The sequence below is a fragment of the Kogia breviceps genome, chromosome 7, assembly GCF_026419965.1.
Source record: "Kogia breviceps isolate mKogBre1 chromosome 7, mKogBre1 haplotype 1, whole genome shotgun sequence".
NCBI lineage: Eukaryota > Metazoa > Chordata > Mammalia > Artiodactyla > Physeteridae > Kogia > Kogia breviceps.
Genome location: NC_081316.1, coordinates 41,065,808 through 41,090,166, shown reverse-complemented (window position 1 = coordinate 41,090,166; position 24,359 = coordinate 41,065,808). Strand labels below are relative to the sequence as shown.

The following is a 24,359-nucleotide window of genomic DNA, read 5'->3' as shown; positions in this document are numbered from 1 at the left end:
ATGGTTTTTTGCCTTAAAACTCTTGTCAGAGACCATCTTTCAGATATCCTAGGAATTTATAGGTATAACATCCATAAATTTTCTCTAAGTAGAGATGTCAGTGGTGTCCCCTCTATGTATTGACATAACTCTACAAAAATAATAATTCCTCAAATAATGAAATAATGATGTGTTTAAAGCACAAAAAGACAGAATTTAAGAATGCATATTCCAAACAGCCAAAAATTGGGGTGCCCAGAATATCCTTAAATATAAGCATGTTGACTGAAGCCCTGGATCTCATGTTGTTCACCATACTGTCTCCAAAATGTCAAGCTAAATTTCATTCTGGTTCCAACATCATCTGTTATCTGGTGATAAATGTCCATCCCTTTGAGAACTAGAGTCCTCTGATGCTTATGTATTTCTGTTGAATAAGTTGTTCACTAGATATACCAAAGTCATAGATTCAAATGCTCATGGCACCTTTATGGTATGTCGCCACAAATTTCTCTCCAGCTTGATGTCAATCAATCAGTAATCTTCACATTTTGCCATTTAACCAGTTGTCCTTCTGACAGTTCAAATATCTAGTTTTTATTCTTCAGCATTTCATGAGATCCACAACAGAAACATGAAGCAAAAATTTTACAAGTAGGTCACTGGGAGTAATGGCAAGAGGTCCAATCTTATTTCTACTGCTTAGCTGCATTTTCTAGCTCATGAGTACACAGCACAATGTTTAAATTGTTGGTTTAATACATATGTTGCATTCTGGAGGACAGCACCCAATGTGGCAGAATGTCCCTTTGATGGTGCCTTATCTGAGTCTTCATCAGGTCATTCCACCATTTTGTAAACAATACTTCTGGGGATGGGCATGTGGAAAGCCAATCATTGCACTTTCTTTGAGGTAACATGGCTATCTTTGTCCCAGCCAATTATTGTGTGGGACACAATATCAATAGATCAGGCATTCTTAAGTCCATGAGAAGTGGTGCTGAGCAGGGAGGGCAAACTCATATCCATAGTATGTATCAATTGTGATAAGGACAAATAACTACCCCCTTTAGGGTGTATGGAGTGTTCTCTGGACCCTAAAACAGGTTAAACCTATAAGATTAAACCAGTAAATTGAAGTAGACACTTGATCATCTCAATATCCAATTTCCTGCTGTTCTGCATCTTAGTTAATCACAGGTGGAAGACGGCCTCAGTAATTTTGATGGCCTACCTGCCAAGGGTCATCACCACTCTGTTTACCACCACAGTAGAGTTCCTGTTGCCTTTAGATTAGTGAATAATCCAACTCCAGATCCCACTATGAGGTTTGCTTTCCCAGGGTCACTGCTGGGACTGTCTTAGCAAGGGTTTCCTAGAAAACAAGATCTGTGGCAAAAACTTAACATCCTAACATTTTAGAGGAGAGTTTAATCCCAGGATAGTAGAAGTGAGGCAAGGGAAGGAGGGAAAACAAACACACAGGAATGTGCAACTGAGTTGGCCACTACCTCATGGATAACAAATCCGATGGGTTGCTTGGCCTCACAGTGTGGCCAAGTAAGCTCTTGCTGCACCTTTGAAACAGTCTGTGTGGGGACTTGAAGGGGGTGGAGGAGGAAAGGGGAGATGGGGATCAATTCGTTTGCTTCCTCCCATCTTCTCCCATGGGTTTAAGCCCATCCCAGGTGGCATTACTACCTCCTGCACCAGGTAGCTGTTGGGAGAAGCAGAGCTTCTGCAGGTCCCTCCTTCTCTATCAGCCCTATGTCTGGGGCCACTTGATCGGTGTGTGTGGTGGGGGAAAGGGGCAGCTTCATTGACCTGCTCTGTGACCATGGGAATTGTGTTAAGGCTGCTTGGTTGGGGCACAAGTAATGAAAAGTAGGTGTGGCCATAAGAATCAGAGATATTGCATGAACTGGGTCTGGTATGGGTGTGTTCAGAAAATAATGATTTTCCCCAGACTGATACCTTAATGGACCTTTATCTGCCTGGAAAATTCCACAGGAGTAATCAAGAATACATTTCCAGCATGAATTCCTGTAAAAAAATTTATACTTCTTGCTTTCCCTAGGGCACCTAGCAAAGTGCTTGCCACAGAAAAGGCTCTGGGCGATTTGGCTTTAGAAGCCCTACAGTTCTTACAAAGTCATCTCCAGTGTCTGTTGGACCCAAAAGACAAATTGCCACACTCGTCTATGTAATTAGCTTCTCACAAAGTGTACATATTAGCAAGAATATGAAAAAAAAAACCTATTTCTGACATTTAATTTAAGTACCTGCCATTCATTTCTATAACTTAAATCTCAACCTACTAGAAATGACTTTTATCCTTTCTTGAACAACGTTACTATTCTTTTTTCTCTTTGAACACACAGGCATTTAAACTATTTTTCTTAGCTAGGACAAGACATTTGAATTCTTATGCCTTTTTACAGAAGGAATACCCATTAGCTAAGATTATATGTTTAGTGGTACATTTTATGTTTAGTTTGTGGGGAAGAAAGGGGATGGGTGGGTGGTAGAAGGTAAGAGGAAATCCAAGGAAGTCTAGAGATACATTGATTGGTATTTGGAAATGAGAGAAGGCTTTTTGCTTGTTCTTTCTTTTTTCCAACCAGAGAATCCTATATTACAACCAGTTAAGATACTAAGATTTCTTATCAGCATTGGTAAATTAGTTTTCTCAATCAATATTTCAGGTGCTTGAACTATCATTATGTGAAATTCACCCCATGCCAGTAAGTTATATCCTTCAAGAATTCATATCTCAATATAATAAAAACCATCAATCATTGACATAGTTTAAACAGTGCCAATATATGCTTTATAATATATGCTATATGTAGTTTATATTATAGATAACATATACTGTGTATATTTCCAATATTGTCTTATTGTACAGACTATTTAGACACTCCTACAGTGTGTATCGAGGGTAACCACCAATACCTTCCCATCAGGGAATTGAGGAAGCCCTTCACCAGAATTGTAAGAATTGTAGATCCTTTCTAAGCTTTTTTTTTACCAACTAAGAATCTCCATCCCATGCTCTGTCACCCAGACTGATCTTCCTAAACTGTGTACTTCTTGGCACTGTTGATAACCCACTTATTACTCAGGGCACTCAGCCTGTCTGCCTGCAGTTGCCTCAAGTTCCAGTCCTGATGCAGAGTTTATCAGCAACAAACTTCTGCAATACAGGAGATGGGACTTTGGATATACTTCTCTTCAAATGCCTGAGAAATGCCCTTTGCTATGTGCTACCACTGAGGGAATTGTTTCCACAATTCATCTTTTTAACACTTATTTATATATTTTTCAGCTTTATTGAGTTATAACTGACAAAATTGTGAGATATTTAAAGGGTGTATCACGGTGATTCGATATACATATACATTGTGAAAAGATTTCCTTCATCTGGTTAATTCACACACCCACTACCTCACATATTTATATATTTATTTATTTGGGGCAAGGCTTGAGAATTCAACACATATTCACTGAGTGCTCACTTTGTGCCAGGGGTCGTGACAGGTGCTGGAAATACAGAGGGGGGTTAAGATGGGTCTGGACCCTGGCCTCGCAGACCCCACACTTTAATAGGCATTAGGGACGATTTAATAAGCTGTTACAGTCCTGAATGCTGGGCTTAGGGAACTATAGGGTGCCTTAGGGTTAAATAACAGGCTGGGGGTGGGGCATATTGGTACACTTCTGTGCAGGAGGACCTGTGTGTGATATGTGAGGGAAGAATGTAAAGAGGTTAGCTAGATGTGGAACGTTTTAGCATTCTCAGAGACTCAAGTGATTAAACAACGTTGGCTTAAGTGTTGCCTGAAAGAATCCCCTTTATTTAAGATTGTCCCTGTCTCCCCCCAAAAAACCCACGTTAAGTGCTGGGCTCCAAGTCAGACAGGCCGGGGTTTGAATCCTTGCTCTCACAGTGAGTTTTCAGGGTTTTTGGTTGTAGACAACAAAATTCACTCTAACTCTAAGCAGAAACGTGTTTGTCACAGGAGATTAGGTAGGTTGAAGACACTGGGCGGGGCCAAGGAACCACATGCCTGGTTACTGCCCAGCTAAGAACACAACTTGGGGAGACACTCAAGCACACCACAAGTCTGTTCCAGGGGATGCCACTGCCTCTACTGCTGCTGCACCTGTGACGTTGGGGACCAGAAACTGAATTCCCACACAGCTGCTGCAGAAGAAACACATGAAGAAACCACAGGAAGGCTCCCCCTAGTCATTTCTGCCTCCAGGTGTTGCTCCTGAGACCCTAGGCTGCACCTGGAGTCCAGTTCCGAGGCTGCCTGGGTAGTGCTGTTTCTAATTTTCCAGCCTCTGTGATGCATGTTATACCAGAGAAGAATTGGAGTGAGTGTTGAATGAGCCAGTTTTCTTTATATGTCGCATCCCAATTACTAGCCATCGAAACTTGGGGAAATTGCTTAATCTTTCTGAGTCTCAATTTTTTCAATTGTAAAATGGAACAGGTAACGGACCATATCTCACAGGGTTGTTGTGAAGATTCATAAAATAGATAACACGTGCTGTGAAGATTAATACAATAGAGAACAAATGCTAGCACTTAGCCTAGATGTATGAAGTCATGAAATAATGTTATCTTCGATTGTTGCTATCAATATTATTATTACTATTGTTATTGGTATAATAAGTGCCCCTACCTCAAAAGGAACTGCCTGCCCAGGGAAATAGCTGAGTGAGGCTGTCTTCTGGCTTTGCTGTTGAACTACCCATTCTGAAGTGAATACACACATATAACTGTGCCAAGTGCAGGGACTAAAGTGCATTATTGATAGACAGAATGGGTGAGATTGGAGATGGAACAGGAAAGGGTGGACAAGACTTACAAAACTTAACAAAAACTCCTGACTGCCAGTTTAACTATCTAAAACTCAACCATGAACTCTAGTCTTTTGGGTCTCTTGGGTTTTGTTCTAGAGATCTTTAAGAATTGCAACAAAACCATTGCCAAACCCCTGTCTTGTATTTGCTGGCTGCCTATTTTTTTGGCCCCACCATGCAGAATGTGGGATCTTAGTTCCCTGACCAGGAATTGGAGCCATGTCCCCTGCATTGGGAGCGCAGATTCCTAAGCATTGGACCCCAAGAGAAGTCCCTGGCTGTCTATTTTAATTGTGAATCTTCCATAGTAAGATAGTCTCACCATGGCAGAATTTATCTGTTTTTAAAATTAATTTTTATTGAAGTATGGTTGCTTTCCAATGTTGTGTTAGTTTCTACTGTCCATCAACAGAGGAATGGATAAAGAAGATGTGGTACATATATACAATGGAATATTACTCAGCCATAAACAGGATTGATATTGGGTCATTTGTAGAGACGTGATGGACCTAGAGCCTGTCATACAGAGTGAAGTAAGTCAGAAACAGAATTTATCTTAATAGTGGCTGTCCTACCATCTTAGAGGGCCTGGAATTGTCATACTCCTCAGACCACTTGCCAGCTGCTCAACTCCAATTAGGGTCCTTTTAGATCCTCTCCCTGCAGACCATAATTTTTTTTTTTTTTGCTAATAATTATAACTAGGAACCCCTGTTTCATCTAGTACCAATTAGTGCTCCCCCTACTTCTGTTATGACACAACACTTAGACCTGACATGCGTTGGTCCCCACAAATCAGCTGCCTAGCTCTCGACCTCATTGCAGCACCTTCAGAGTGTGTGTGTGTGGGATTTTGGCTTCCAGTTCCCCCAATTTTCTGGTTGGGTGTTGGGGTGAGATCCAGACCCTATGACTTGAAGTATGACTCAGACTCTTGAGTGATCCCTCCCCTTGTGGAGTCCTGATCACTGTGTTTCACCAGTGAGATCTGACACTCAGTGCTGATTGTTTCTGGAATTAAAAATCTGCCCTCTTAGACACTACCAGGCTGGACAACCTAGTTTTCTTCTACTAGTCTCTGAATGCAAACTAAAGGTTGTATTACTCCAATCCCTATACAGAGGTCTTCTATCCCAAAGGTCCAACCCAGGTCCACTAGGATTCTGACTAAAGTGAAATCTTTATGAGCCCCCTAAGGAAAATCCTATGAGAATGAGATGGAAACAGGATAGATACCTTTGGAGGAAAGGGCCAGCAAGCATATCTAAGAAGATCTTTGTGTCATTGGTCTGCACGGCCAGCCCTGGTGACACCATTGTTCAGAATTTGGTGTACAGGGTAATTTGTATATACAGCATCCCTTCATTTTCAAAAAGGATTTATTTTTATCCCCCAAATATCCTTCAATTTATTTATCCTAAGGAGGCCTGCTTCTTTGGCAGTTTTCCTCTGGCTGCATTAGTTGGAAATCTCTCTGAGCACCTCTCCTTGGCTGCTGATCCCTGTCTGCCTTACAGCATATAAGAGATGACCTCTCTCCGGGAATAGGCAGTGAGATTTCTCAGGAATAACTAAAAGTCTTTTAGAGAACAAAACCTTCTTCTAACCACTTATAATTTTCCTCTGAGTGCTCAGCAAAGAGAAATAGCTCATGGAAATCTCCCTCCTTGCATTTACCCTTTGGGGGACAGCAAGCCATTTTCTGTCCATTATATAGAGCTGTTTGGGCTGAACAGTAACTTAGATATGCCACCTTTTCATGGAAGGGTCCTGTCTTTAATATGCAGAGTAGATGGAAACTTGTAGAAATGTGAGCACGATGTAAAAAAGATTTTACATTGCAGTGTGAATGATGACATCATTTTTAATCGAGAAGAGCATTGCTGTGCATGAGCCAAGAGACTCTTTCTCCTGCTGTTGGGAACTATTTCCTCCAAGACTCATCCCACCAGTCCGTCATCAGGTAAGAGTGTTTCTTGGGCCACGTGCCAGTTCTTGGATGGCTGAAATGCTTGCCTGGACTCTGGCTACTTGCCCCACAGTGCTCTCAGAGTCACCCACAGTGACTCACGTAGAAAGCTGTTACCTCATTTTGTTGACTTCCATTGTGTGGGCTGACGGTTGAGTTTAGTTGGAAGAAAAGAAAATGAGAACCAGAGATGAGGTGACTAATTGACAATCTCAATTACCAAATGATGCATGAGAACACAGAAGCTCTTAAGGAAGGGAAGGTGAGAGGTTTTCCCTCTACTGGATTTCTTTTGCTATGAGCTACTGGTGAGTCACAGCTGAGCTGGGGCCAGGCACAGTGAGTTCAAGGGGGATGATGCAATGGCATGAAGATTTTTCAGTGAACAACTTCCAGTGGGATCTCATGAGGCAGAAGCGTAGAGGAAGACTTCCATTTCTACTGATGGAAGGCAATAATCTAAAGAAATCCATTCACTGAGTGGCTGTCCCAGTGCTGGTGTAGCCCAGATTTGAGCTGAGGTCTACCAACCCCTTACAACCCCTTACAAATTAGTCAGCTCAAACCCTTATTTCATGCCTTATTATCTCTCAGTTCCAGCTTCTGTGTGTGCTGTCTTTGATTCTGCCTTGTGTGGACTCTGAGATAAAAACTCAATACCTTCCTTGATTTCCTCAAAAAAATCCAGACCAACAAAACAGAAAAGATTATAGTCAATTTTATTAAAGATATGGGGGTAAAAGAATAAGTCACATCACAGCTTGATAGGTAAATAAGCTAAATTTTCATATTAGGCATTTTTGTTGTCTTCAATTCTTTTGTCCCTCACCTCATCCCTTAACTACCAAGAAGAGTTTCTCCCTTGCTCTTCACCCCCTGTGAGTTCTGGGGCTTCAGCTGTTTCCTCTTTCTCCTTTCACTCATTGCTTCCAGACTGCCCTAAGGGAACTTTAATTTATTTATCCCTCTATTATATAAAACAATGCAATTTTCCCTAACTCCAGATCACAAACTTGGATGTCCAAAAACATCGACGATCTAACAAGACAGTGATGATAATGAATAAACAGAACAAACTAACAAAAAAGCAAAAAGAGTAGTTATACCACTATTATTCATTTAACAAATATATGCTGAGTGGCTACTAGGTGCCAGGCACTGTTCTAAGCACTGTCCATTTCTAAACAGAAATTTGTACAGTATGTCATCTCTGCCTTCTCAGGATTGGTAACTGGTTTCAGTTGGAATATCACATTTGCTGCCCTTAGGTCAAGAGTTTTGGTCAACTCTGATTCATGCACCTGATAGTTCAGTCATTCATTCAATTCTGGAAGACAGACATCACCTCTGACCTATGCAATTTACTCACTGTGGAGAAGTAGTCAACTAAGGAGAGACTGGGCTCTGTTCTTGGAATTGGAGGCACCCTCTCTGAAAAGTTGAAGGGTGCTGTTATGGTCTTCAGATATACTGAAGGGATGAAAATAAATGATCAAAGGAATGTGATGGTCTATAAGGAAGTTAATACGGTCCCCCAAGAGCCTTCTATAACAATTATGGCTGGGTACCTGGGGGAGATGTTTGGGGCTGCCTACAGTTCACTCTACTCTCCAGGCCTGTTTGACATGGGTGATCTCAGGAGACCATTTATCAAGAGCTTCCTGCTTCCTTAAATATCTATAATTGCTATTAGAGAGGCAAATAAACATAAATATTTAAAATGTGGGCTCTGGAGTCAGACTGTCTATGCTTAAATCCTGCCCTTAAGCTTACTAGATGTGACATTGGGCTAGTACTTAATTTTTCCATCCTTGCTTTTTCAAATGGGTAGCAAGGATAACTATCTACTTCATAGGGTTATTATTAGGTGTGATGGTTAATTTTATGTATCAACTTGACTGGGCTACAGGGTTTCCAGATATTTGTTATACATTATTTATGGGTGTGTCTGTGAGGATGAGATCAACATTTGAATTCACAGACTGAGTAAAATATATTGCCCTCCCCAGTGTGAGTGGGCTTCACCTGATCCATTGAAACCCAGAAAGAATAAAAGGCTGAATAAGAAAGAATTCTTTCTTTCTGTCTGGCTGTCTGTGAGCTGGGACATTAGTCTTCTGCTTTCAGACTCAGACTCAAACTGGAACTCTATTATCTGTTCTCCTGGGTCTCCAGCTTCCTGACTGTAGATCTTGGACTTCTCAGACTCCCTAATCACATGAGTCAATTTCTTATAGTAAATATGTTATGTATGTGATTTCCTATTGATTCTATTTCTCTGGAGAGGCCAGATTAATACATAAGGATTATGTAAAATGATCTAAGTAGAGCTCTTAGTATACTGCTAAGTGTTACAGAGTAAGCATTCACATACTTCCATGATTCTTCAGATGTTTATCACATCCAGCCTTTGTGCTGGGCACTGTTCCAGGTACTGGAGATACAGTGGTGAAAAAGATATTCAAGGAGACTGCTCTCAAAAACCTTACTTTCTAGCTAGAGAAGACAATAAAATACAAATAAGTAGATTACATAGATAATTTCAGAGAGTGGTAAGTTCTGTAAAGGAAGTTATACAGGTTGATGTCATAAAGAGACTGGAGGGACTTCTTTAGATAGGTTGGTTGTGGAAGGTCTTTTTAAAGTAGGTGACATTTGATTTTAACTTGAAAACTGAAGAGTGATAAGGAGCCAGCCATCAAAAGTGGTGGTGGTGGTGGTAGTAGTGATGGTGATGTGTGTGTGTGTGTGTGTGTGTGTGTGTGTGTGTATTGTGTGGTGTCATAGAAGGGGAGGATTGACAGATAAGGAAGACTTTTCTAGGCAGAGAAACCAGCAAGTGCAAAAGCTCTGGAGTGGAAAAGGTCTTGGTGTGTTAGTTCTAAGACTTCCAAAAAGTCCAGTGTGGGTATACAGGTGAGGGGAGACTGGTACCAGAGGGTGCTAGCAAGATGGATATAAGAGCTAGACCATGTCTGTCTTAAAGCTATGGAAAAGCATTTAAATTTTTTATCCTAACTATACTGGAGAGTTGTAGGAAGAGGAGTGACCCAATATGATCTATGCTTTTAAAAGATCACTCTGAGAGTTATGTGGAGAAGGAATTACAGAGGCAACAGTCAAATCCAGGAGACTAGTTAGGAGACTACTGGAATTGTTCAGGCAAGAGATGACGGTGGCTTGGACTATGTGCCCTTGTTGCCATGATCTGAATGTTTGTATCTCTCCCCACCCCTCAATTCATATGTTGAATTCTAATGCTCAATAAGATAGTATTAAGAGTTGGGGACTTTGGAAGGTGATTAGCTCATGAGGGCAGAGCCATCATGAATGAAATCATTGTGCCCATAAAAGAGACCTCAGAGAGTTCCCTTGCCCCCTTCTTCCATGTGAGGATACAATGAGAAGTCTGCAACCTGGAAGAAGGTCATCCCCTGACCATGTTGGCACTGTGATCTCAGATTTCAGCCTCCAGAACTGTGGGAAATAAATTTCTGTTGTTTATAAGCTACCTAGTCTGTTATTATTTTGTTACAGCTGCCTGAATGGACTAAGATATTGGTGGAGACAGATAAATGGATGGATTTGGGATGTTTTTAGGGTGGGAAAGTAAATAGGAGTAGAGTAATAGTTAATATATCTAATCGCTGGGTTAGATATAGAGGAAGGAAAAGGAGGAATTAAGAATGATACCTACATTTTGAGCTGAATCCACTGAGTTATTTGTGCTGCCATTTACTATGATGGGTAAAAGTGAGGGAAGAACAGATTTGGACAGAAAAAAAACCCCAAAATTCTTTTTGGACATGGTTAGATAGAGAGGCTTATTAGACATCCAAATGAAGGTATATGTGATCTACTCAATTCTCATTGAACCGCTTCTTGCAAGCCTTTTTACAGAGGTTAGAAAATTAAAAACATTTCTTCTCAGGTCCTCTTGGAGCTAGAATTCCACACAAAATTTAGGCACTGGCAATCAGAGGCAATCACAAAGACTTGGAGGGCGAAAGTGAACATTTTAAGTTGTTGGCTGTATGAGAGGAAACTGGACATTCTGGGACAACCATGGAATTCCTGGAGTCAAAACTGATATAGGTGAGCAGCAATGGACTTCCCACTACATTTCCATGGGATGATTAGTTTCTCCTGGATGTATGATTCTTGGGTGTGTGGCATCTGGACCTGATTCTCTGGCCCTTTAAAAAATTCTGTAAGCTACTCAATACCTTGTAACAAGTACTGTACTGTTTAAATTAGCTTGGAGAATTCTGTTATATACAACTAAGCACCCTGATGAATACAGTGTCAAATGTTAACAATTAACATTATTGCTAAGAGACATTCTGCCATCTCCCATAGTCCTCCAGCCTTTCAGGGTGAGTATGAAAATTTAATTTTAACCTATCAAGATAGAGAGCTGAGAACACCCATACATGAAAAAAGCCTGGTATAATTATCTTCGACGATAAACAGAAGATATGCCCCAGTAATCTCTTGGCCAAGGAAATTTCTAAGATGCTAGGTATGAGAAAATAGGGTCTGTTCAACAAGAAATAACAAACCAAGTCATGAAAACTAATAAATCAGGATTGGGATCTCCCCTCCCCCCACCTCCCCAAGCTCATCCAGCATTAATGAGTCTTTGGCAGCGTGTCATTTATGTTTTCTTTTGAGCGGAAGGACTTCTGTGTGTGTTTGAGTTATTGCTGCAAGAGAGTAGAGGGTACTGGTTTTTCTGGTGTTTGCTTACTGATGAAATAGGCACTGAAGTTAATGGACCCTGAGACTCAGGCACCATGAAAGACTTTCTAAATACTCTGAGCAAAGACCTTATGAGTCAGATGGGTAGGAATAGTTGACAAAGTGACATCAGCATATCACAGCCTGTTTGCTAATCTATCACAACACAGTATGGATGGGAAACTTATTCTTGCCTATTTCTAGGGAGGGTCATTAAGCAGTGGCAGACTCTTTATAATAACAAAATGGGCTATAGCAGACGGTCTTAGTGCCTCATCAGTCTTTACTATTCCCATTTGTACCTATAGCTTTCTACTGCAAGCACCTATGACTCTCTATTTGGGAGTTTTCTCAGGCCACAGAAGCCTGGCCATGCAGGACTGGCCAAGATGTGCTGGGGAGTTAGCACCTGTGGGAGCACCCCTAAACTGATGATGGACTGGAGTTGGTGGATAAATAACTTATCATTTTGGGGGGTGGAATAATTCTGAGGCTTTCTCTCTAAAGTGTTCCAGAGGATCTCCAGCAGGATAAAGCCTCAATTACCTGCAGCAGTAACCTGCTTATTATCATACTCTATAATGGTTATCTTCCCTTCCCTGTCTCATTTCCCTGTTCTCTTACTGGTACAACTCCCAAATAAATGGCTTGTACCCAAATTCTTGTCTTGGATTCTGCCTCTGAAGAAACCCAATGTAAGACAATGGTTAACATGTATATAGCACTTACTAGTTGCCATACACGGTTCTAAGCACTTTATGTTTACTACTTGTTTAATCCTCACAAAGCCCCATTAAATAAGCAATATGATTATACTCATTTTACAAAGGAGGATCCTGAGGCGCAGAAAGTTTGAACTATTTGTCTATGGTGAAACAGCTAATAAGTGTGAGAGCCAGAATTTGAACCACAGGCAGTCTGGCTCCAGAATCTATGCATTTATCCACTACTCTATACTATAGATTGTCATCCAATACTGTAGCCACTGGCTAAATGTGGCTATTTACATTTAAATTAATTAAAATAAATTAAATTAAAATTCAGCTCTTTGGTTGCACTGGTTATATTTTGTGTGCTCAAGAACCACATGTGGCTTGTGGCTCTTGTCTTGGACAGCACGGATTTGGAATATTCCCATTGTTGCCGAAAGTTCTATTGGACAGCACTGTTACACAAGACCCTCTTTTAAACTTATGGTCTGTCTCAAACTTCCTTAACATTATAGAAACACTCACTTATCCAGAAACACCCTCTATAGAAGACAGTTGAGGGCCAGAAAAAGGGCCAGGAAAATGCATTAGATCTCTTTACCATTACTCATAAGAGACACTCAGATCCTTCTCTTAACCCTCCTCCTTCTGATTTGCTCCAGCCAGTTCTACTGAACATGTGTCTATCGTTTTCCTGATGATGTTGAATTAGCAGGTGAAAATTCAGGTAGACTGGGCCTGGGGCTAGAGGCAGATATATTAACAATGACCAGAAGAAACCATTACAACCCAAAAATGTGATCCTGAGATTCTAAGAGGATCTCATAGTCAACTGAATATGAATAACTAATATGCTAACTGAAAACAATGGACCAAGAGCTCAAAAGCGCAGAAGTTGGGGTCAGCAGGTGTGGAGGTAAACAGTCCAGCTAATTCAGGCCCTTACATAGGATGCAACACTGTGACTGATGTTCTCTTGATGACGGCTGTGAGTCATCCAGAGAAGGTTAAGAGGAGAATGTCATGCATTTTAAAAGGGTTTCCATCCAAAATGGCTTTTTAAAATGTGTGTTTTCCATTTAGAGTATGTTTCAGTTACCTGGGAATTTACTTTAGCTAAAACTCTCATTATTCTGAGAGTGTTGAATGCAGGAGATTTTACTCTAATTAGCTTTACAAGAAAGTTTTAAGGACCTGTATTTCTACTTTCTTTGCAGTGTGGAACAATGCTCTCAGACAGGGAGGAGAGAGTCAATTTAGGTCCTGTGAGTCTGAGCCAAGAAAGAATTTTAATCATCTCAGAGGAACCCAACCTGAGTAATTCCTTGACGTCATTCACTGTCCATCTCTCAGAGTGACCAGCTTGGGTCTGGGCCACCATGCTTTGCTCATTCTCTGGAAGGCACAGACAACTCTAAAAATATTCTCTAAGAAGGGACTTCTGTGGGTTAGATGTTGGCATCTCTATTTCTCTGGGGTTTGGAGGAAGAAGCCTCCGGGCTGGTGGCCTATGATGGGGAGTGGACTCAGTTGAGTCAAGCATCCAGTGGATTGAATCTAATTTGAGGGTTCTGCAATGACTGTGTCTCCTACCCTTCAGCCAGTCTTCTTAACTGGTTTAGCAGAAGAGAAAGCTGTGTAGAGACATACATTTCTAGTGCAAATTCTAGTAGGGCAGGGAAAGCCATCAAGAAGCAAGGACCCCAGGCAAGCTCAGGGCTCTGAGGAATTGGTTGCTTCTGTTGGTGGTGTTATAAGATGGGCTGAAAATTGGAGTGTTTGCACGCCTTTAAAAGGAGTAGTTAGACCCAAGATTTCCTTCTATATCCTATGTAGTTAGATGAGTAGGTGTCAGAAAAGACTACGGGATTACCATAATGAATGGTAAAACTCCCAGCCTCCTTTATTACTTATTGGCTTATACTCCACCCCCCAACCCTCATCCCACTGACCCTTGCAGGAGTCCTCTAAGGACAAATGAAAAGCCAAGGGAAAAGACTTACAGTTATTAATTTCATAGTTTAGCCCCCCCTCCCCCCATAAAATGACAAGGTTGCTTCTCATCTAATCACTCTATATTCAGGTCCATCGATGGACAACTCTGCCATCCTCATCTTCTGATTAGCATGTTATTACTTCCCTCTGAAATATAAATCAGCAGCTAGGGAGAACTAGAAATGTGAGGGTAGTCTCTAAAGTGAGAAGAACAAAACAAACAGCCTATGTTTAACAGCTTCAGAGAGCTAGAAGACGATGTTGCACCCATTAAATAAAAACAGGAGGATGTAAAAAGTAACACAGAATTTTTAAAAAGCTATTGGAAGTTAAAAATATGATCAAAAGAATTTAAAAACAATGTAAATTTGAAAAAAAACCTCCCAGAAAGTTGAACCGAGAGAGAGAGAGAGAGAGAGAGAGAGAGAGAGAGAGAGAGAATTATCAAAGAAATAAAGCAAGAAAATTTCCTTGAATTGAAGAACACGAATTTTCTTATTGCAAGTGTTCTCCCAGTACTTAGCACAATAAATAAAAATAGTTCACACCAAGGCAAAACATCAAGGTATTTTAGAAGACTGGAACAGAGAGAGAGGGAGAGAGAGGGAAGGAGAGGGAGAGGGAGAGAGAGAGAGAGGAAGAGATCTTATTAAAAAATAGAATTGGATTTCTCAATAGTCACACTGGAAATAGAAGACAAATAGAGAATACTGTCACAATTCTGAACGCAAATGATTTCCAACTTAGAATTCCATTTCCAGAAAAATCTATCATATAATGATAAGTTTGCTCCACCAAAGTGAGGTAGTAAACCAAGAATGAGGGACAAGTAGGACCTAGGAAAAGGAATAAACAGGTGATGGGCAGAAAGAAAATTAAACAAATGAAAAGAGAGGGAATTACTAACTAAAAACAAAACATACAAAGAAACGTAATCAAAGTACAATATGTGGCTCAGCTAGTCTGTACATGGTCTTCATAATATAAACACTGAATATCTATTTGAAACAAATAGATGATATTACTATATGAAAGGGTGCAAGGATAAGTATGTGTTTTATTTGGGTGGAGGGTGATATACAAGGACTCTTGTTAAACACACCACTGTAATATAAGCATCAGGAGGGCAGGGGTTTTTGTTTCATTCACTGTGAGTTGCTAGTGCCTTAGAACAACGCCTGGCACATAGTAGGTCCTCAATAAATATTTGTTGAGTGAATAAAACTTTCCCCTAAGGAATATTTCTCCAAAGAAATTTGTAAAGAAAGCAGAGAGCAAGTTAAAGCAAATAAAAATAAACTTCAGAAGCTACAGTACATGGAATCTGTTTCTACAATTTAATGACTATCATTTTCAAAATTTAAAGGTAAATACATAAAATAGTTAAAGCAAGCATCAAAACATTTGAGACAATTTAAAAGCAAAAGATATTCCTGGGAAACCATTCGCTGTAAATCCTCATGCTAGTTAGTTTGACTGGGGATGCCTTGAAACTCAGAACAGTTCCAGGAAAATCAAAATGTAATTTTCTCGATTTAGAAAGCAAGGCATTTTATTGACTTTTTCTTCCATTTTCTCACAAATATAATAAAGGATGGGTTGAGGAAAAAATGCCTTATTTTGCTTTTCAAGCTGGAGTTCGGAAGAGAAACCCTTCCTCTCACGTTAGATTCCAGAAAGTTTTCACCATGACACTGATTCCTTTTATGAAATAGAGGTGCGACTTTGGATCAACAATCTGCTTTTCCATCTAATGGATCTAAACTGGGTGCAATTCACCTTGGCTGCGAATTTACTGCTGACTCTTACGGGAATGAACCCTTGGAACTGTTCATTCATCATCCTCTCGCTCACTCCCCCGTCACCGAACATTTGCTGTGCACCCACTATGCTGTGCAAAGACACTAGTGGAGGAATATTAGGTCAAATAATTCTGGGTGCTCCGTGCTAAAATAGCCGGTCCCATCGGGGTATCCAAGAAGACATTGAAAGCGCAGTACCAGGACAATTTGTGTGAAGATGGGGTTCCTGGTCCGGGTGCGCACTCCTCTTTCTTGTCAGAACGCAAGGATCCGAGTCTCTGCAGCTTCTTTAGGAACTTTCACCGACTTTACCCCAGACAGGAGCTCTTCTCGGATTGTGGGCTACGCATCGCGAGCCTTTGGAGTGGAAGGCGCCGCCGAGGATTGTGCCCCGCTAGAGGTGGCAGCAAGGCTGTCGGTCCTAACACTTCAGAAAAGTCCTAGTGACACAGACAGAGTCTCTGGAGAGGCTGTCAGCTTTTCAGTCCTTAGCCCCAAGAGTTCAAAGTTCCCCCTAAATTCATATTTTGGGGCCTCTTGGGAGGCCAAACCGCAAACGCGATTCCTCCTGCGCTCTGGGCGGGCTTCCCCGCTCTGCTCGCCACAGATAACTTGGAGGAGGCTAGGGAGCCTGGGTCCCAAGGTCTGGGGCCTTCCGGACCTTCTCTCCTACCCCGCCCCCCGCGCTGGCCCTCTCTGGAGAGCGGTGCTGCCCGGAGCTGCTGGGACGGGCTCTACTCTCTGCCAGACCTCAGAGACGGTGGCAGTGGTCCGGGAAGAGGCGGCGAAGAGGGCGGAGGCGTTAGCTCCCACCTGCGCCTTTCCACCTGGCAGCCCCTTTCCCCGGCTAGAATCCGGGAAAGGGACGCAGAAGTGTCTCCTCACATTTGGAGGGCTGTGGAAGAAGGGCCCCCAAGTAAAGGCTGCTTCGGTGTCACCGGTTGCATCCGGAAGCGAGCCCTACCACTGGGGCGCAGAGAGACAGTCCCACTACTACAGCGGAACCGCTTCGAGAGCAGCACTTCCTGGTGTGGGATTACAGGGGTCCTGGGAGTCCTCCTGCCCTGCTTCCTGCCGCCAGAGCCCGCAGCCACCTTCTCGGCGCGGCGCAGCGTTCCCGGGGGTAGGGGAGACTCCGGGTCAAGCAGCCTCTGTGCCTTCTGCCCGCCGGGGTAGCAGGCCCGGCAAGAGCCGCCCGGTTTGGCGGCCCGGATTCTTTGGGGCTGTTACCTGGAGTTTCGGTTGCCCAGGTGCTGGAGGGCGACCCGTCTTCGGCCCGCAAGAGAGGTTCTGCCACAGAAAATAAGACCCGGAGGGCCTCGACAGACGTCCCCTGAGCTCCCTTCTGACCTGCAGAAACGGTCATCACCAGCTGCGGACATTCCGCCAGCCTCTGGCTTAGCTCCCTGCCCCGCACCCCTGGGCGAGGCTTCCGGAGAGGCTTCGCGAGCTCAGGAGGGCCCGGCGGGAGCACTTGGGGTCGCAGCTACCACGTTCAGCAGGGCTAGCCTGAGGGCCTGAAGGTGGTTGCGCTCCTTCACTTCTTCCGCACTGCCTCTACCCCGCCCCCCAGACACTCTACGCCCCTTCACCCCGAGCTGGGATCTTCTCCCAGCGCCCCGGTGTCGCGGGCGCCCGCCGCGCGGACTCCAGACCCGGCTTTCCGTAAGGAAAAAGGGAAAGGCAGAGTCCGTGCGCGTGCCTGTGCTTGTGTCTATGCCCGTGCTTGGGGGACAATGTGTACCTCTGTGCATATAAAACTTGCCTGTTTCCGAAAGCAGAAACTCGGGGGGGCTGCTTTCGGATCTGGGCGAGGTCAGTATGGGTTGATGCGAGCTCCCTCCTTTGCGAACAGCTGGTGAGGGCGCGTCTGCTGCAGCGAGTGCTGGCGATCTGCGGAGTGTCTGTGTGAGTGCGAAAGGAGAGCGTGTGGCCGGGGTCCAGGTAGGTGAGCGCTGGACGTGCACCCTGCGGGAGGCGTGAGCGCGCGCACCCGCCGGCCTGTGGCTGCGAGTGGCGCGTGTGTGAAAGTCCAAAGGTTGCCCCGTTGGTAGGCGCTCACCCCGGACAGCTCTGCAATCAAGGGCTTCAGGGAAGTGGGGCTGGGGTGTAGGGCGAGACAGGTAGAAACCCGGACACAGGCGTCCTGGCCCAGCAGCTTGGAAAACAGAAGGCAGAGGCGCCGAACAGCTGTGTAAACCAACTCCAGCGCCGCAGCGCAGGATCCCCGGTTAGAGTGGGGGATTCAGGACCCGCAGTCGAGAATTCGGGAGCACGAGAGGAATGCCTAGCCCTCTGCGCAGACAGTGCCAGTCCTCTCTTTCACTCCTACCCGTCCCAGAGAAGCGAGAAGAAAGAGGCTAGGTTGCCAGGCTGGCAGCAAACCAACTTTGCGGGGCCCTGGGCGCCAGGGCGCGGTTGAAGGAGAGGAGGGAGTGGAGGATATCCCGGATCACCCCAGGTGGTCCAGAGAGATCAATTTTTCAAGGACCCGTTCCCCCCCACCATCCCTTTCTTCCACCGTGGTCGATTTCATCTGAGATCCCTTCAGAATCTAAGGGACCGGGCAGGAGTCCCTACTGGCGTGGCTGGAGGCAGTGCGAGGCCGGAGTTCAGGCACAAAGAAACTGAGAGAAACTCTGGCCCCTCACTGTCGGTGACAGCAAACTCTACACAATTTGCTCCCACTTTCTGGACGTCGAAGGCTCTCCGCTCTCTCCGAGCCCTCCTGCTGCCCAAGCAATGACCTCATTGCGAGTGACAGCCAGAGCGGATGGTTCCCCTCCCTAGTAGACTGGTGTGCGGAGCGCGAGCAATGACGCAATCGGAGCTGGGTCGCTCCTGGCCACTTTGGATTGGCCGCGCGGGCTCGTGGGGACCTCCCCGCCCCCCATCGCTGGCATAAGAGCAGAGAGCTCCGCGGGGAAGACGCCCACAGCAGGCGTTTCGTCTATCCCGGTGGACCCGCAGCTCGCGCTCTCCTGAAACTCGAGTCGCCAGGTGAGAACTTCCCACTCTGCTCACTCTTAATTACCAGCCTCTGCATAGTTCATCTAATTTGCCCCATCTGCCTGCCTGCCTCTCTTTGCTTCTCACGGCCATCCAGGCCCACCTATAGCCAGGTGCTACTAGCCGTCTGTCCCCTTGGAAGAAGGCAGGAGACTGGGGCTGTCAGCTCATTTTCTTCTAACTAGCTCCAGTGGAACCGCAAGCATCCCCAGGGCTTCGCTTGGGCGCTGGAAGCTCCGTGAGCCCAGCCCTAGCTTCCTAGCCTTCCCGGGTCTGCGGCCCCTGCATTTGTGCCGGTCCTTTGCGTGCAGGATTCTTCTGGGAGTTTGGTCTGGGAGTGCCCTGAGCAGTCTGTGTCCCGAGGAGGGGCTCACGTTTGGTTCTCGGGACGGTTGAGCCCTGAAACTTCCTCTGAGGCGCATCCAGCCTGCGAGCATCCCTGGGGCATTGGCGCGGACTTGGGGCAGTGCAGTCAGCCGGCCAGAACATTGAGCTGGCGCCCAGCACCTGCTGCTAAACTGCACTTCAGCAGAGACTGGCTGTTCGGGCAGAGCCGAGAGACGCCAGTAACCGGCACGATAAATTATCCCCAACCCAAACCCACAGACTGAGAGATAAGTGCTCCTTTCCAGTTTACCCTTACTGCCTTCCTCTCCCAACTGTTGGTGGCGAAGTCCAGAGGAGGTGAAGGTGGTCCTAGATTTCTCAGTCCCTATGAAGACAGGCACAGTCTACAGCAAGGGTGGGTTCTGGCTTGGTTTCTGCATAGGGCAGAAGGTGTGGATTTATGTGCATGTGCGTGGCTTCTTCCTGGCTTTCCATGGGACAAAACCGGAATCCCCCGCCCTCACCCCAGGACACCTTTTTTTCTGCTGTACCATGCGATTCAGTGTAATGTATATTTTGAGATTCAAAGCAGCCCATCTGGCAAATGAACTGAACCGAGCCATGCGGAGGTGGGGTAACCTGCCCGAATTCTCAAGGCAGTCGTGGCAGAGGCCGGACTGGAACTTGGGTCTGTGGGCTCCAGGCGGTGCTTGGTCTTGGTGCAGTGGTAACGTCATTCTCCCTTTACAGAGAGGCATCATGGGCTTCGGGAAGTCCTCCCCCTTCCTGGCTTTCAGCATCTTGGTCCTGTGCCAGGCAGGCAGTCTCCAGGCGACACCACTCAGGTGAGACAGCCTGAAGCCATGAGAGCATTCCCCTTCCACTGCCCCTGGGACCAGGCAGTTCTGTGCCTCTGAAGTTACAGCAGTGGGAGGCTCCCAGTGAATCAACACCCTCAGGTGTACACTGGCCTTGAGCCCTGTGGGCTGGGAGTCAGGAGAGCCACATCCTCAGGGAAAGCCACGGAGACCAGGAAGCCTGGCTGCTTATCCTGGGAAGGAGGCAGGCAGGGGCTTAGAGTCTGAGTTGGGTTTGCTTCCTCTCTCCAGGTCTGCTTTGGAGACCCTCCCAGATCCCGGGGCACTCAGTGAGAAGGAAGGGCGCCTCCTGCTGGCTGCACTGCTGAAGGCCTATGTGCAGAGCAAGACCAATGAGCTGGAGCTGGAGCAGGAGACAGAGGGCTCCAGGTGAGGCTCACCACCCAGCCCTGGCATATTCAGGAGGACATATCCCAGAGAGGTAGGAAAGACCACATCTGGCCAAGAGTTCAGCAGATTGTCCCTGTTCGCCAGGACCTGGGACTCAGTCATTCTCAGCCTACGTGGAAGACAGAGGTCCACATGCAGCTGGAGGGACTGTGGTTAGACACATTAAAAAGATCCATTCCTGAAAGCTGTTAGGAAATGAAATGGGGAGGTGTGGAATCACTTACTCTGGGAATTGGTCTTGCCCGACTGAGGAGAACACCCAGCACTGGATGAGTTAGGACTGGTAAGTGTGAAGCCAGGGGATGGGCTGTTATAGCTCAGGATGTCTTAGAAATTTAACCTGTGTATGTTGTTCTTTCACACCTGCAAGGCACCTTCATTGCACATTTGCAAGGTGAAGCCAAAGGCCTTGCAGAGGGTGGGGTCAGGTAGAGCAGTGTCTGAGGTAGGTCCGGGGTCTTTAGATGTGTAGAATCTGTGGAGATGTGCATGTTCTCATGGGGCCAGACACCCCTCCCCAGTTGCACCTCCCTGTGCACCCTGAGCTTGGAGCTCACACCAGCAGAGTCACGTGTTGCACCTGCATTCACCCTGAGAACCTCTCTGCAGAGCATGAAGGACTGAGCAGCATGTGGAATGCCAGAAAAGGTCACCCCTTCCCCACCACAGCCCTTCCCCGCACTGCCCTGGATCAGCGAACCTCTTAGTTCTCCTAATGGAGGATGTGTGAGCCACCCCCCTGCCTGCCCCTCTCGTCTCTCTGCTCCAGGCGCCCCCTCCTGGGTCTAACCTTCTGCATGACTGCCCTCAGGGGCAGCCCTGGTGCATGGTTTTGTCTGGCATGTCTTTTCCCTGCAGCCTGGATGGCTCCAGAGCTAAGCGATGCAGTAATCTGAGTACCTGTGTGCTGAGCGCGTACTGGAAGGACCTGAACAACTTTCATAGATTCTCTGGCATGGGCTTCGGGCCTGAAACACCTGGCAAGAAAAGTGACATAACCAGCAGCTTGGAGAGGGACCGCTCCTCCCATTTTGGGGTGCCCCAAGATGCCAAGTGAACTCCTTCCACTCCTTCCTGATTTCCTTCCTTGCTCCCATGGATGAAGTTAATGCATGCAGATTTTACCTGGATTGCTCTTCAAGCTGGTATTGGTAGCTTTGCTTATGACAGAGAATGCTGGGGACCTCAAGATGGAAAGAAAGAGAGCAGGACTCACAGACAAAGTTAGAGATAAGAGAGTGAGGGAAGCTTCTGAGATACCAGAGAATGTCATGGCAGAGCCGTCCAATTCCTGCTTTATCCCTCATGCCTCATCATTGATGAATAAACCTATTTTCTAAGAGGATTTGCACTTTGGTGGTCATTATTCTGGTCCCTGTCCCAGGCCTGAGAGTGCCCAGGGCTTATGCTTGAAAGTAGCCTCAGCCTTAGGGTAGGAGGATGCAGGGCTTGGTGAGGGTCCCTGTGAACCAGCTCCAGCAATGAGAACAGGTGTGCTGAGGAGCAGGTAAGCAGTTCTGGGAGGGAATGCTGCAAACCCTGTGCTCTGAGCCTCTTCCAGGTAAGACTTCAGGGAATTTTCATTGTTCTATGGAAAGTGGTTTTGTTGGTGCTCGTTGTTAGGCTATGGCCTCTGTATGCTCCTTACATGTTGGGGTGGGCGTATGTAAGGGGTGATAAGTATAGGGTTTTAGCACTTGCCACATGGCTTAGAACTGGATTTTTTTGTGAAGATCTTTGGGCAGGGCTTCTAGCAAAGGCCGCCAGGCCATTTCCCCTAACAGCTTTGATAATTGCATTTAGGAGAAACACTTATTCTTTTTTTGTTTTCTTTTTTTTTTTTTTTTTTTTTTTGTGGTACATGGGCCTCTCACTGTCGTGGCCTCGCCCGTTGCAGAGCACAGGCTCCGGACGCACAGGCTCAGAGGCCATGGCTCATGGGCCCAGCCGCTCCGTGACATGTGAGATCTTCCCGGACCGGGGCATGAGCCCGTGTCCCCTGCATCAGCAGGCGGACTGTCAACCACTGCGCCACCAGGGAAGCCTGAAACACTTATTCTTGAGTGGTGTGTCAAAGAGCTACAATTCTCTTTATGAAGGCCTTATGGGGTAGGCTCCTGCCCCAGCCTCTCACTGACAGGCCTTCTCTTTTTCTCCGTCCTGCAAAGCAGCATCACTGCCCAGAAGAGGTCCTGCAACACTGCCACCTGTGTGACCCATCGGTTGGCAGGCTTGCTGAGCAGATCTGGGGGTGTGGTGAAGAGCAACTTCGTGCCTACCAATGTGGGGTCTGAAGCCTTTGGCCGGCGCCGCAGGGACCTTCACGCCTGAGCAGTGCAATGACCCCCAGAAGAAGGTGACTGCCTTGTATTGTCAGATGGGAGGGGAAGGGATTTGGAGGCTAGGACCCACATTTTGAAACCCACTGGACCTGGCTGCAGATCCCTTCTCTCCAATTACATTATTCTTCTTGAGTTAGTGAGTTCCTTCTACAACTCAGCTTGAAATCAGAGCACTAGGACAGGCTGCAGAGATGCAGTGTCATCTTTCTGAGAAGAGAGAAAAAAAAAACCAACTTGCTGTATTTAGAAAGGTAGGGCCTTGCAAATCTTAGCCTGGGCCACTTGTCATTAATGAACCCAGTTTCAGAAAGCCCTCAACTCTTGATTAGTATTCACAGATTCAGACCAGAGGGCTATAATCATAATACTACTGCTGATATTAATAGTGACCATTGAATTGTTTGCTTATCATTTGCCTTCAAAGCTTGCTTACATCTCATATCCATAATTCTTTTCCCATAATTTATAAATAGTGTTCAGTTGAAAACGCACGTCTATAAATCTGTGTTCTTTCAATATAATTGTGATTATTTTCTTCTTGACCTTCTGATTCTCCTAATTCTCTTTCTTCTTCTTTTCCTCTTCCTCCTCCTCTTCTTCTTTTTTATTTTATTTCTTTTTCATCTCAGGTTACCATGAAGCTGAACTCACCACTTCTATTAACTTCTGTTGACAACAACTTGGTGAGGAGGCCCCAAGGAAGATATACATGTTTGCATCCTAATAGATATCAAAAAAAAAGCACCTTTGTCACTTGAAAGGAATGAAAACTGAATGCAAAATAAGCTAATTCCATATTTCTTGTGCATCTTTTTTATAGTTGATTCTATGTGCAGTAAATGTGATGGCATCTCTCATTAGCTTATCTGGTAGCAAATTGGTTCTTTGAAAGCTGTCCTGTTGACCATGGCAGCTCTGCCAAATCTTAGGGGGACATTAAATTACTGCCTCTATGGCCTCTGGGGACACATGGTAATGGTGATGCTATGCTTTATTGTCTAAGAACATGATTGTATAATTTGTTTAAAGAAATGTCAATATTGTGCCATTTGTGAACTTCATTAAGATTAAAAACATATTTTGGATACACTTGTTTCAAGACCTTGTTGGTTCATTTCAAATTGTCTTCCTATTTCATAACAATAATAATAATAATAGACTATTTTGAGGGATGACTATAGGCCAGATGATGTTCTAAGGTAGTGCTTTATACCTATTAATTCAGTTACCCTTCAGGACAACTCCACAGGGCTAGACCCCATTATCATTTCCACTTTACATGTGGGGAAACAGGCATGGAGAAGTGAAGTCCAAGTTCACACAAATAGACAGTGGCAAACACA

General features: G+C 45.1%; 1 protein-coding gene across 1 annotated transcript; it reads left to right on the top strand.

Moving 5' to 3' along the window:
• Positions 1 to 20,165: 20,165 nt before the first annotated feature.
• On the top strand, positions 20,166 to 23,714 carry CALCB (calcitonin related polypeptide beta). Its single transcript, XM_059069125.2, has 4 exons — positions 20,166 to 20,251; positions 20,516 to 20,653; positions 22,846 to 23,030; positions 23,646 to 23,714. The coding sequence occupies exons 1-3, from the start codon at positions 20,166 to 20,168 to the stop codon at positions 23,003 to 23,005; spliced, it is 384 nt and encodes a 127-aa protein (XP_058925108.1). The 3' UTR covers positions 23,006 to 23,030; positions 23,646 to 23,714.
• The last annotated feature ends 645 nt before the right edge of the window (positions 23,715 to 24,359 follow it).

Coding starts and splice junctions, on each gene's coding strand:
- CALCB (XM_059069125.2), top strand. CDS start 20,166: ATGGGCTTCGGGAAGTCCTCCCCCTTCCTGGCTTTCAGCATCTTGGTC. Junction 20,252..20,515: donor CTCCAGGCGACACCACTCAG/GTGAGACAGCCT, acceptor TCCTCTCTCCAG/GTCTGCTTTGGAGACCCTCC. Junction 20,654..22,845: donor CAGGAGACAGAGGGCTCCAG/GTGAGGCTCACC, acceptor CCTGCAAAGCAG/CATCACTGCCCAGAAGAGGT.